General features: G+C 43.7%; 1 protein-coding gene across 3 annotated transcripts in view; it reads left to right on the plus strand.

Moving 5' to 3' along the window:
• Positions 1-12,790, plus strand: part of GNA12 (G protein subunit alpha 12) — a 107,480-nt gene that overhangs the window by 34,985 nt on the left and 59,705 nt on the right. For all 3 annotated transcript variants that reach the window (XM_038539604.1, XM_038539605.1, XM_038539606.1), the window contains exon 2: positions 10,528-10,743. In XM_038539604.1, coding sequence (XP_038395532.1) covers positions 10,528-10,743 — 216 coding nt within the window. The remainder of the gene's footprint in view (positions 1-10,527; positions 10,744-12,790) is intronic.

A 12,790-nucleotide genomic window follows, 5' to 3' on the forward strand; every position in this document is an offset into this window, starting at 1 on the left:
TCTGCAATGTTCCAGGAGCTCCCTTGGATGCATAAGTAGCTGCCTCTCCTGTTGCTCCTCTGCCCAGGTGTGAGTACCCCCAAGACTTAATCCAAAAGGGTCTTAGCAGTTGAGTGGAGTCTGCCTCACACTGATGGTGGATGTATTGACATGGCCACGTGCTCTTTGGTGCTATTTATGTTCTGCCATAGTAACTTTACTGCCTTTTCACTTTTCTCCAGTTAGTCCTATAGTCAGCCTCAGACTTCCTAAAGGATAGCTTTGGAGAGAGGAATGAGAACCGTCAGGCTGGTGTGTTGTCCGGGCAATTTTTCTGCCTCTTACACTTTATCTTAATGCCTCACTATTTCAAGGATTTCTGTCTGTATAGATAAGAATTGGCATTCACTCTCCCATCAAATTCAAGGCTCTCCTGATTGGGAAACTTCTAAGAACTCAGGCTAAAGGTTTTACATCTTCTCTCTGCCTTCAAGTGAGGTGCTTCACTGGAAGTACTGGTGGCTGAGCTTCATTCTCTAATTGGAAGCGAGAGATTTTAGATATTCAAGCATTTTTATTAACAGTTACTTCATGATTTTATCTATTTTTAATTAACTCACTTTTATTCATTTATTTGGTTTATTATTAATAGGACTTAGAGGGGGAAAATGCTTCTATAAAAGCTTATTTGAAGTAGAGAAGCCAAATGCCTATTAATTTTCTATTTTTTCCTGACTTTGGGTTGTCAATATATGTGTGTGTGTATGTGTACACACTCTAAATTTGCTTCATTTTTTTCCTTTTTCTTTAAGATTTATGTTAGAGGACATGAGTGGGGGAGAGGGAGAGGGAAAAGGAGAGAGAGAATCCCAAGCAGACTCTGTGCCCAGCACAGAGCCCAACATGGGGCTTGATCTCACTACCCTGAGATCACAACCTGAGCCAAAATCAAGAGCCAGATCCTTAACCAACTGAGCCACTCAGGCACCCCATCAATTTGCTTCATCTTCAGTTGGTAATGATTGGGATTTCTGTTGGAGCTATGGTTTGAGGATGTGACTGGTTAAATATTATTGTAGGACAATTTTAGCAAAGCCAAACCAAATAAAAAACAATTTTAGGAAAATGAAAAGTTACCAGCTATAAATGTGTACATGGGTACAGTGTGTCTGGAGAGCATTTCAGTAATACTTATCAAAAGCCTCAAAAATGTGCACATACTTTTTGACCCAACAATTCCATCATGCAACTTTAAGGAATCTCTCACAGGGACAGTAGTCAGATATGTGCAGATAAGCCCATCCAGGGAGCTCCTGGCCTTGTTGTCCATACTTTCCATGCTTTGGAAACAGCTCAGACATTCAGCAGCAGGGGATCAGTTTAATTATAGCCCGCCCCATATGTGGGATTACTATGCAGCAGTTACAAATCCTGAAGTTTTGAAATAGTTAACGACATGGGGAAATGTTTATGATCTATTGCTAGAAATGTTTTTGAAGATTTAGAAGATGTTTATGCATACACAAAGAATTCTATAAAGAACAAGACCAATAACATTCTGCATTAACAAGTCATTTCTAAATAGTAATATTCATGAGGACTTAATTTTCTTCTTAATTTATTTCTATGTTTCCTCTGTTTTCTACGCTCAAAATATTTTTGCAATCAGGAAACAAATTCCATCTTAAGAAATGTTCCCATAGAGTGATTCAGTCCAACAGAAAATGTAATGTAAGCCACACACATACTTTAAATTAGCCACACTAAGAAAGGTAACAAAGAAAATTAATATATTTTGATAACCCAAAATATCAAAGCATTATCATTTCAACCTGTGATCAGTATTAAAAACTAAAGGATACTTGTTTTTATTTTTCATACTAAGTTTTTGAGATCTAGTATGTATTTATAACACATCTCAATTCAGACTGGCCACTCTTCCATTGCCCAGTAGCCATGCGTGGCTAAGGACCTCTCAGTTGGACAGAGCAGCCATCGAATGTTCTAATTCTGTGCAGCTAAGGTAGTTTACATGAGTAAATAATAAAGAAGTTTGAGGATAAATACTGAATATCATTCCAAAGGGGAAAAAAAAATCCCATAAACGCTACAAACAGGTAACAAAGCTTAATGTGCTAATTCAGTGTTTTCAAAAGTCAGGATCCTTTTTACTCTTTCTGTTTGGAGATTAAAGTATGATCTGAACTCACTAAATTTTCTCTAATTTAGCCAGGCATAAGCATATCCCATACTTGTAGATTTTAATTGCTATTTTAAAAAAAAATCTTCTAAAAAAAAAAATCTTCTAGAGAATACCAGAAATGTGAGGTCCTCAAAGGTTAACTCAGATCTGGCTGTAGTCTCAGGCCTGCTGTCAGTGGTTGAAAGACAGATGGCGGACAGACCACTTCTCCCCTTTCTTTGTACCTTTGCTTGCCTGATAAATCCACAGAGGTGGAGAATATAAATAAAAACACCAGCTTTAGAATCACAGAATTGCACTTAACTGGCTATGTGATTGAGCTTCAGTTTTTCCCATCTGTAAAATGGGCACAGGGCTGTTCACCTTGCAGTATTATAAAGCAGAAATGAGCTAATGGATGTTAAGCACTTACCACAGTACTGTTCACGTGGCAAGTACTGTTGTGTGAGCAATGGTAATGTGTTACTGTAGCATCCCTGACACAGCCTTTGGATTGCTGAAAGAGCATGAATTTTGTACATGTCTGCATCTGCTCATTGGACACCCTGATCAGAATTTGAAGGGTTTGTGGAAAGATAGCATATTTGTGACCTCTGTGCTGTTGTTTCCGACAATAAGCCAAGGCCCCAAGCTGGATCAGGCTGGAAGCAGTGGCAGTTATTCAGGGACTGGCTTCTGATGTGCATGTCACATATCTGACCTTTGGACAAGTCAAAAAGTGGTCTTTCCAAAGTGCATGTAACTGCTTGTCCTGATTAGTGTCTACAGGGTAGAAAATATCATGAGATGCATTGCCAGACCTTACCTTGCTGTCCAAGATGTCCCTGACAGATTGGCCAGGATTGTGTTCCCTCAAATGCAGTCTGGTGGCACTATTCCCAAAGGACAGGGATGTCACGATTTTCTCACACCACCTCCCTCAACCTCTTTCCACTCTTATCCGTCCTTCCCCAAACCCAGCTCATTACTGTTGGGAGTTCTGAGATCAGCTCAGTTCCCTAGATTTGAAGTGCTAGAGGCACAAGAGAGGGCCCACCCCAGAGCAGACCCTGAGAGAGTCTGTCCAGCGGCTCAGTACAGTGGCTCAGTACAGTGCTCAGTAGAAAATGCACTTTACCCAGTGTGGGTGTGGGTGTGGATGCCTGGACATATACAGACACATCCGTCTGTGTATATATCTCTCCCTGTGTATACAGATCTTGCTTTAAAACAGATTTTTTTTAAGTAGGCTCCACACCCAACATGGAGCCCCATGCCTGAACTTATGACCATGAGATCGAGACTTGAGCTGAGAGTCGGGTGCTCAACCCACTGAGCCACCCAAGTGCCCCAAAACAGAATTTCTATGAAACACTTGTGGTAACTATTTACAAGTCATTCAAATATTTACCATTACGTTCTGTTTCATTTTTTAAAAACTCAAAACATTATTTCACTGTGTGGATCCTGACTTGAATCTTGAAAACACTGAATGAGTGTATTAAAGCTGTGTTACCTATTTGTAGTGTTTATGGGATTTTCCCCCTGGGAATGATAGTATTTATTCTCAAATTTCTTTATTATTTACTGTACTTTGGCAGGAAGGCTTCATTCCGCCTTGTACCAGTATTTGTCTTTATAACCTTTAATGGATGTTTAGTCCAAGGAGATTCCGGGCCTTAGAGCCTGCCACTTGAAAGGGAATAGGAAAAGTTGCTCTCTGCGAGGCTCCGGGAGGTGACTCTAGAAGTCTGCAGTCTGCTGGCTCTTGAGTTCTGACATTCAGCATGGATTTTCACATTCCATTTGGGGAGATCTGAGGAATTCTGAACTCATGTGGAATTCCTTGTTTATTTATTTATATTTTAGCTTTTAGGAGCACCAGTCTTTCCAGGGTCCCCAGAAAAAGCTCATGACAACAGTTTGCTTCTCCCGCACACTTCCTAAACCCAGAGTTTTCCTTACAGTTCTGTTTCCTGGAAGCGTGGCCTTAGATGTCCTGCTGTCCCATGAAATTTAATTTGTCTTAAACTTATCCAAATCTCACCCCTCCAGAGCCAGACCGTCCTCTGGATCCACCTCACTCATTTCGGGAGAGCTGGCTGATGGTCTGGTCGTGCACTCTCTCCGCTGCCCCCTCACCTCCCACCCCTGATGACTTCTTTTTCTTGCTGTCAGCTCTCATCTCCTGTGGGGAGGCCTGCTGCCTGTTCCCTGCCACACCTGCATGGCTCCCTCCCACTGCTGATTGTGCAGGCAGCTGTTCCTTCCCAGACCCTGTGATCAATCATTGATTATTCGCTGCTCCTGCAGAGTAAACTCCCCACTTCTCTGCCCCCTGGCTTTGGCCTGCTCCTCCCACCGATGGTGCTGTTCCCAACCATCCCACCACTTTTCTCCTGCCTCTAATTGTGGCGTTCCTCTCTGGCCTGCGCATCCAGTGCTCTGTGCTGCTGCTGTGTCCTGGAAGCTCTCAGGGCAGGCAACGTGTTTACCATCTTTTTGCCCCCGACCCCCATCTTCCCTGGCACTTGTCCTTGCATGAGGGACGTCTCCATGTACAATTCCAGAACAGAGCAGTAGCCTGTCCTGTCAGTGTCTTTGTTCCCAGAAGCTGGGGGCAGGGGGAGGGGGGACAGGAGAGGGCAGGGGACCCGGCCAGAGGGCTGCTGCCTCTGTCCTGTAGTGGCACTCTGAGGATCAGACGGTCTGCTTGCTGTTTCCTTTTCTCACTTTTTCTCTGCCCTCTCAATTAGAAGCTCTCATCCACTTGAGCTTCAGAGACAAACGAACAGGAGCCATCTGCCTTTGCTTGCTGGACTCATTAACTTAAAGAAATGTATCCTGTTTACATTTCTGGCAGCATTTCTTTTATTTGGACGGTGGCCAGAGGCAAACAACTTGGCCCTAGTGGGTTTAAAAAAATAATAATAATATATTTTTGAAAAGAACTTTCCAAGTAGATATGCTATTATCTGATTGGGTGAACATTCTAGACCTTCACATGTTCTTCATGTCACTGTTTCATTCTGTAGAAAAAGCTAATTTGATCCACTAGCATTTTAGATCTATCTTGGCATTAGTATTTACTGTGGGAAGATTTTAGTAAGGAATGACTGAAAAGATTTGGTTTGATTAGGCGCTAAACTAACAACATTTATTTTGAAATGAGATAACAGGATTTGCAAGTTTTGGTCTCCGTCCAGTGAAACTGAAAACCCCCCAAATCTACATCCCCAGCAGACAGGGAATCTATTCTTTGACAAAAAGTTTAAAATGCTGGATTTATAAGTTGTCTTAAAAATGTACTCTTTGAACAGTTTCAAGTGTTACATAGTATCAAGATGAGGTCACCAAACTGCTTAAGACTTATCTGTTCACCTTTGGATAACTGAATAAAATGTATGGTTCTCAAAAAATTAATACTTCCATAACATTGTTACTGAAAGAACAGCTCTCCTTAAAGCTATCAATGAGACAAGCAAGTTGTCTTCTGCCTTAATTCTTTTCTTCTTTTTCTTCTGAGTGTATATGGATTTTCTGGGCTTTACATTTCAGGAAATAGGTCTTTTCTTACAAAAGAATGAGGCAAGGTGTTTTATTATTGTAGTGCATCCGCTGTACAGTAGTATCTTTCTTTCAAGACATTAGCAGCTCTATATAATGATGGTGACATAAGCAGCTCTATATAATGATAATGAGAGCCATCAGTTCTGCTAAAGTACAATAAATAGAAATTCTCCAAAGATTTTATGCTCTCTCGAAAAAGGAAGAAAAAGAAGGCTCCAATTTTAGGCAAATGTCCCAAAGTAGAAACCTCTCCTTTATCTCAGTTTTGGGTATTCAGAACAAAGTTGGCAGACAGTAGTTTTTCACTAGGATAAATTTTAAAAGGCAAGAGGGACCTCTTTTTTCTTGTTGCTTTTTCCCCTCTAAATGAAGAGACTAAGATATAGAAAACAGACCGTAGCTAACTGGCATAAAGTTCATCAGCAGTTTTGTCATTTCCCTGGGTTTTTAAAAAGAGAAATAAGGAGCCTTTTCTTGGTGTTTGTGTGAAGTTAATTTGGACCAGTTCCAGGCTTGCCTGGGTGGCAGTGTACAGTGGGAACACAGGCTGCTTTTGGATGGACCAGGGTTTTCTAAGCCAAACCTGTGTTCACCCCAATAATTAGGGAAGGCCTGGTTTGTGCCGTTTTGAAAGCAGTCTTGGAAACGATCACTCAGGCTTCTAAGTCCATTTTGATTCCCGGCCTTCATCTCAGGCATATAAAAATGAAACTCCCCAGGGAGCAGAGGTTCCGTTTCCCTTCTGAGTGAAGATGTGCTACTTGTGAAGCTGGACTGTTTTAATGTGTAAAAAGAGCACTGAAGTGATACCTGGTGTGTCAGACCGAATTTGCTGAGTGTGATTTGTGCGTGTTGGACCATCAGGAATGTAGGTGGGTTGGTTACCAGACTTGGGGCTGGGGCTGGGGTGGGGGTGGGCCGAGGTTCCGACCCAGCACTTTTGCCAGTTGAGGGGCCTCATGTGCCAGGATGGTGGGGAGCTATGTCTGATTTATATGAAGGTGCTGTGACCTGTAAGACAAGAATCTTACTGGAGAGATCTCTTCTACCTTCTCTGTATGCAGACATCTTTCTGTTGTGCAGAATGTGGAGAATATGAAACATCTTTGTTTTCTTGGGTTCTTGAAGCTTTTCAGTATTGTCCTTTTGGGCAGATGGGAGTTTGGTGTGACGTTGTCAGAAAAAGTAAGGAGATGGGAAGGACCCAGAGACAGGAATGGGGTGGTTGGGACCCAGAGGGAGGAGAGCTGAGGATTTATTCAAGTCCTCTTTCCCCACTGGGTGGGTTCTAATCCATTGTTGCCACTTGTTGATGTGAACCTGCTCTTCAAAAGCTCACTTTGAGACCCATGAAATCGGAACATTTATTGTCATGGCTGCTGGTTAACTTTTTTTTTTTTTTTTTTTTTTTACTTTTTATTTTGAAATGATTATAGGTTCTCAGGAACTTGCAGAGATAACAGGGAGGGCTATCACACAGTTTCCCCCAGTGGTTACATCTTATAGAACTGCAGTGCAAGTGTACCACCAGAAAATTGACACTGCTGGTGTCTGTGTGTGTGTGTGTGTGTGTGTGTGTGTGTGTGAGTGAGAGAGAGAGAGAGATTCTGTGACATGCTTTCTCCTGTGAGGGTCTGTGTAACCAGCCCATCTCAGCTCCCTCACCTCCAGGATCCTCCAGCTACCCTGGCACAAGTCACCCGCCCTCCTGCTTCCTCTACCATCCCCAGTCCCTAGCAGCTGCTCATTTGTGTTCTGTCTTTATAACTTTGTCACTTCAAGAATACTCTATAAACGGAATCACGTAATAAGTGACCTTTTGAGATTGCCTTTTCTTACTCTGCATAATTTTCTTTTTTTTTTTTTTTTATGGTGAAAAAATTTATATTTAGATTTATAGCCGGCTGGACTCAGTTTAGATGATCCCAATTTTGTTGGCAACATCCAAAGCATCATAGTCAGGAGCCAGTCGAACGTATGCTTTCTTCTCTCCGTCAGGCCTGATCAAGGTGTTGACCTTGGCCACATCAAGGTCATAGAGCTGCTTCACAGTCTGTTTGATCTGGTGCTTATTGGCCTTGACATCCACAATGAACACAAGTGTGTTGTTGTCTTCTATTTTCTTCATGGCTGACTCAGTAGTTAAGGGGAACTTGATGATGACATCGTCATCAAGCTTGTTTCTCCTGGGGGCGATCTTTCGAGGATATTTGGGCTGCCTTCGGAGACACAGGGTCTTGGGTCGTCGGAATGTAGGTGACATGTGGATCTTCTTTTTTTTGTGACTGTGCATGCCTTTCCGCACCGCTTTCTTAGCTTTCAAAGCCTTTGCTTTGGCTTCGGCTTTGGGAGGGGCAGGGGCTTCCTTCTTTGCCTTCGGCTCCATCTTCGTGAAAGGGCTCTGCATAATTTTCTTGTGATCCATCCAGGTTGTTGCATGAATCAAGTGTTCGTTTCCTCTTACTGCCAAGTCCCATTCCGTGGTGCAGGGGCTCTCACAGTGTGTGACCATTTCTCTTTTTAAGGACTTTATGTTCTCCAATAAAAAAATAAAAAATAAATTTAAAAAAAAGGACTTTAGGGTTGTTTCTAGTTCTGGGCTGTTAGGAATAAAGCTACTCTGGACATTCTTGCACAGGTTTTTGTGAGGGCATACATTTCCATTTCTCTGGGTTCATTTCCCAGGAGTGAGATGGCTGGAGTATGATAAGTATATGTTTAATTTTTTAAGAAACTGGAAAATGGGGATGCCTGGGTGGCTCAGCAGTTGAGCGCCTGCCTTCAGCTTAGAGTGTGATCCTGGGGTCCAGGATCAAGTCCCACATCAAGCTCCTTGCAGCGAGCTTGCTTCTCCCTCTGCCTGTGCCTCTGCCTCTCTCTCTCTGTGTCTCTCGTGAATAAATAAATAAAATCTTTAAAAAAAAAAAAAAGGAAATACTGGAAAATGCTTTTCCAGAGTGGCAGTGCCATCTCACACCCCCACCAGCAATCTCTGTGTCCTCACCACCATCTGGTGTCATCATTCATTTTGTTTGTGTTAGCTGTTATATAGTGTGTAACAGGGGTGTGGGGGTTGCATGAGTGGTTCGGTTGGTGAAGCATCTGCCTTGGGCTCAGGTCATGATCCCAGGGTCCTGGGATCCAGCCCCATGTCCAAGCCTACTTCTCCCTCTCCCCCTGCTCCTGCTCTGTCTTCTCTCTCTGAAATAAAATCTTTAAAAAAAAAAAAATGAAAATAGGCTCAGTTTTTTTTTTCTCTCTTTCTCTCTCATCTTTATACCTTATATTTCTTTTCCTTACCATACTGGCTAGCACTACCAGTACATATTGATTGGCACTGCTAAACGTGGGCATCCTTGTCTTGTTCCAGTTATAGAGGAAGGGAATCACACCTTCACCATCAGTTACAGCAGTAGCTGTAGGTTTTGTCAGTGTTCGTGAAGTTACGGAAGTTTCTCCTGCATTCTTAGTTCTTGAGCCTTCTTATCATGAATGGGTGTTAATTTTCTTAATTCATAGGTCTTTCTCTCCAGCTAGATTCCAGGTTTCTGGAGATCAGACTCTGCTTCATAAACGTGTTGTTATCCACCATGCCTAGCTAGGTGCTTTACCCCGAGTAAGCCTCGAACATGTATTTGTGGGTCAGTAGAAATGGGTCTGGATCCTGATGGCACACGAGTGTGGGCTATAAGGAGGGAACTCACAGGAACGCCTCTCACCAGCAGTCCTGGTCTGCTGGGAAAGATGGAAAAGGAAAGATGGCAGCTACTCTCCCTGGTCCCCATTACCATTCAGCACAGTGGTTCAAGGCAGAAATGGGAGGTGTAGGCACCAAACCACCGCTATAGCAGAGATACAAGGAAGGCAGAACTGATGAATCTGCCCTGACTCGAGTGTTGGAAGTGAAACTTTTTAGGGTAACTGCCAACTACAAACCACTGAGGTGTACACTTTAAATGGGGGAATTGTGTGTTATGTGACTTATATCCAATAAAGCAGTTATTTTTATTTTTTCAAAGCAAGTGCCAGGTGGGCAGTTAGGTCCTGTGTTCTCTGCACCAGGGTATGAGTTACTGCTCCAATTGTGCTGGGCCTGCCACACCACCCTGAGTCCAAGAAGGCTTTAATGCACAGGCCAGGCCCCCTGCCGTTCTTTGCTGGGTGCAGTGTTCACTGGGTCCTCTCAGAAACTTGCTTAGATACAGTATTGCTAATTGGGAAACACTAACCTAAGAATGATGAACTGGACCTGCTTCCCGATGGGGCTGTTGTCCCCAAGACCATATCTCCTGCAGCCTAAACACCTCGGCTCCTATATTTGAGGCAGTTTCTCCATCCCTTTGGCCCATCTGTGAGATAAGAGAGGGGCCAGAAATACATTAACAGTGAGCAAGTAAGCAAAATAATGAAAACGGTTTCGCATCATCACCAGCAGTGGTGGTATTAAATCTAGGATGTACCCACCCCCAACCCCAAAGCCCTGTTTTGTGAGGGGAGGCTGCTTAGCTGGTGGTTCATTTTGGTTTTGTCCCATCTCCATATTGCTGGTCACCTGTCTGTGTCTCTCCACTTGCTTTTAGCTGGAACAGGCAGTTGTGTCCTCCTGATGTCAAGGAGCTGCCAGGTGTCAGCGAGTGAAGACCTGGGCACCTTGATGAAACGAACCAAAAGACAGGTTCTGGTTCCCAAGCTGGGAGTTTCCTGCTTGATGACAGTCGATGCCCGTGCTGAGATTCTCTGTTGTGAGGTCGTCTTGGAAGCACAATTAAGCCCTTTCTGTCTCTTTTATCTCATAGGGTTCAAGGGTTCTTGTCGATGCCCGAGACAAGCTTGGCATTCCATGGCAGTATTCAGAAAATGAGAAGCACGGCATGTTCCTCCTGGCCTTTGAGAACAAAGCGGGGCTGCCGGTGGAACCCGCCACCTTCCAGCTCTACGTCCCCGCTCTGAGCGCTCTCTGGAGGGACTCCGGCATCAGGGAGGCTTTCAGCCGGAGGAGTGAGTTCCAGCTGGTGAGTGAGCCATGCCTGGGCGGCACGAGTGTGTTCTATGTGGCTGATGCTAACCTTTAGCAGAAGTTCCTTGAAGACTGTCCGAGCACAGGCAAGCTGCAGATTGCTGTAAATCCTAATGTTCAACAAAAAACATGTAAGGGAGGCAAATCAAGCTATCTTTAAATGGTTCAAGAGGGGCAGCATGAATTCAGGCTGGCTGAGTCAATGTTTTGTTCAAGGAGTACAAAAGACTCTTAAAATACTAAAATGTGGTGTAGCTTACGAAGCTCAAAGTGTTTAAGGCTTGTTCATAGCAGGAAATTACTGTCTCCTTAGAACCACTTTCCAGCTTGTACTGTGTGGCTCCTTGGGAGCTAATCTCAACCTTCCCAGTTCTTTTCGGATTCTTTCCTTCCATTTTAAAGTTTGACAATATTGAAATGCCTGGTTGTCTCTGTCATTTAGATTCATAGAAGATATGCCTGTTTGCATTTTGTTTTTTTCCTAGCTATCCTTCATTCTCTGTAGACCAAGTATCTGTTTGCCCTATCACTGGCACAGCTGTGCCTGTCCCTGCCCATCCACACCCCCCACGCCCATCCCCGCCCACACCCCAGGGCTCCAAGCACCTGGGACTCTCACACCCTCTGCCCCTGGGAGCTGGGACCCCGAGTTTGGAGCCATCAGCCCCCTCCTTTCTTGAGAGTTTTGCCATAGTATGTACTTTAAAAGTTTTCTCTATTCTCAAACGTTATATAAATGGTTTCATACTGTATATATGCTTCTGCAACCCACAGTTCTGTGTTGCTGGCATGGCTGTGGTTGATTCATTTCCACTGCAGCCCTCCTTTCTACCATGGGAATAAATCAGGATCCATCCATTCTCTCCTAGGTGTGCGGTGGCCTTTGTTGTGTGTATGTCCTGAGACGCGTGTGCTGGGGTTTCTTTGGGACACGTCCCATATGAGCAGGATTGCCCGGTCATTGGGCACGTTGACCTCCAAATAGACAAGTTATGTCCGATCATTTTCCAGAGCGGCCATAGCAGTCTTGCCTCTCCCAGCAGCAGAAGAGATTCTCTGTTGCTCTCTCATCCTTGCTGATATTGAGTATTAGTTATCCAACTTTAGAAATTGTAATAGTATCTCCTTCGGTTTAATTGAAATTTTCCTGATAATGTTTTTTGGCTACATGTGTTTTCTGGGCCATGCCTATTCATGCTTTTGCCAGTTTTTTCTAACGAGTGATTTGTATTTGTCTCACTTTCTGGAGAGGTCATGCAGGCAGTCTGCGTGGTCATTTTTTCCATACAGTTCCCATATGCTCTTGACCCTGTCTCCCCTGAGGCTGTCAGTGCTGGGAGATAGGTGCTGTGCTGTACTGTGAATGGAGCTACAGACCTTACTCTAATTCCACCATCCTCCCACAGGGGACTTAGCTATGTGCCAGGCTCTGGCTCCGGTCCCCATGTTGCCTTAGTGGTCATGCTCCTTATTCTCTGGTCACTGACAGTCCCACGTCTTTTCCTGGTTTTTGTGACCTCAACACTTAAAGAGCACTGGTCACATATTTTGTGGAGTGTCACTATTTGGGTTTGTCTGGTATTTCCTCATCATTAGAATAAGATGATGCATTTTTTTGGCAAGAAAAACACAGAAGTGATGGTGTGCTTCATTTCAGAGGTTCAGTTCCTGGTGACATGAGCCTGCAGCACTCAGGGAAGGCTGTGCTTGCCAGGTTTCTCTGCTGTAAAGTTACTCTCCTTCTTGTTACTATTAAATGTTTGGGGGGATACTTTGAGACAATGCAGTTACCCTGTTTCCCCTCAAGCTTTGGCCCACTCCTATTAATGTCCATTGGTGGATCTTACAGGTGACATTTCATAACCCTTTCTCATTTTCACTTTCTTTTTCAAGTTAACTTTAAAAATGCAGGTAGAAGAGTCAAAAGAACTGGAGGGTGTTGTTGTCATGGGAAGGAAATCTTAATCTTCTAAGGGGCAGGAATATCAGAAATAACCAGGGAAGACAACCTCTAAGTGTGAATTAGGGATTCAGGTCTTTCT

The sequence above is a fragment of the Canis lupus genome, chromosome 6 (genome assembly GCF_011100685.1).
Source record: "Canis lupus familiaris isolate Mischka breed German Shepherd chromosome 6, alternate assembly UU_Cfam_GSD_1.0, whole genome shotgun sequence".
NCBI lineage: Eukaryota > Metazoa > Chordata > Mammalia > Carnivora > Canidae > Canis > Canis lupus.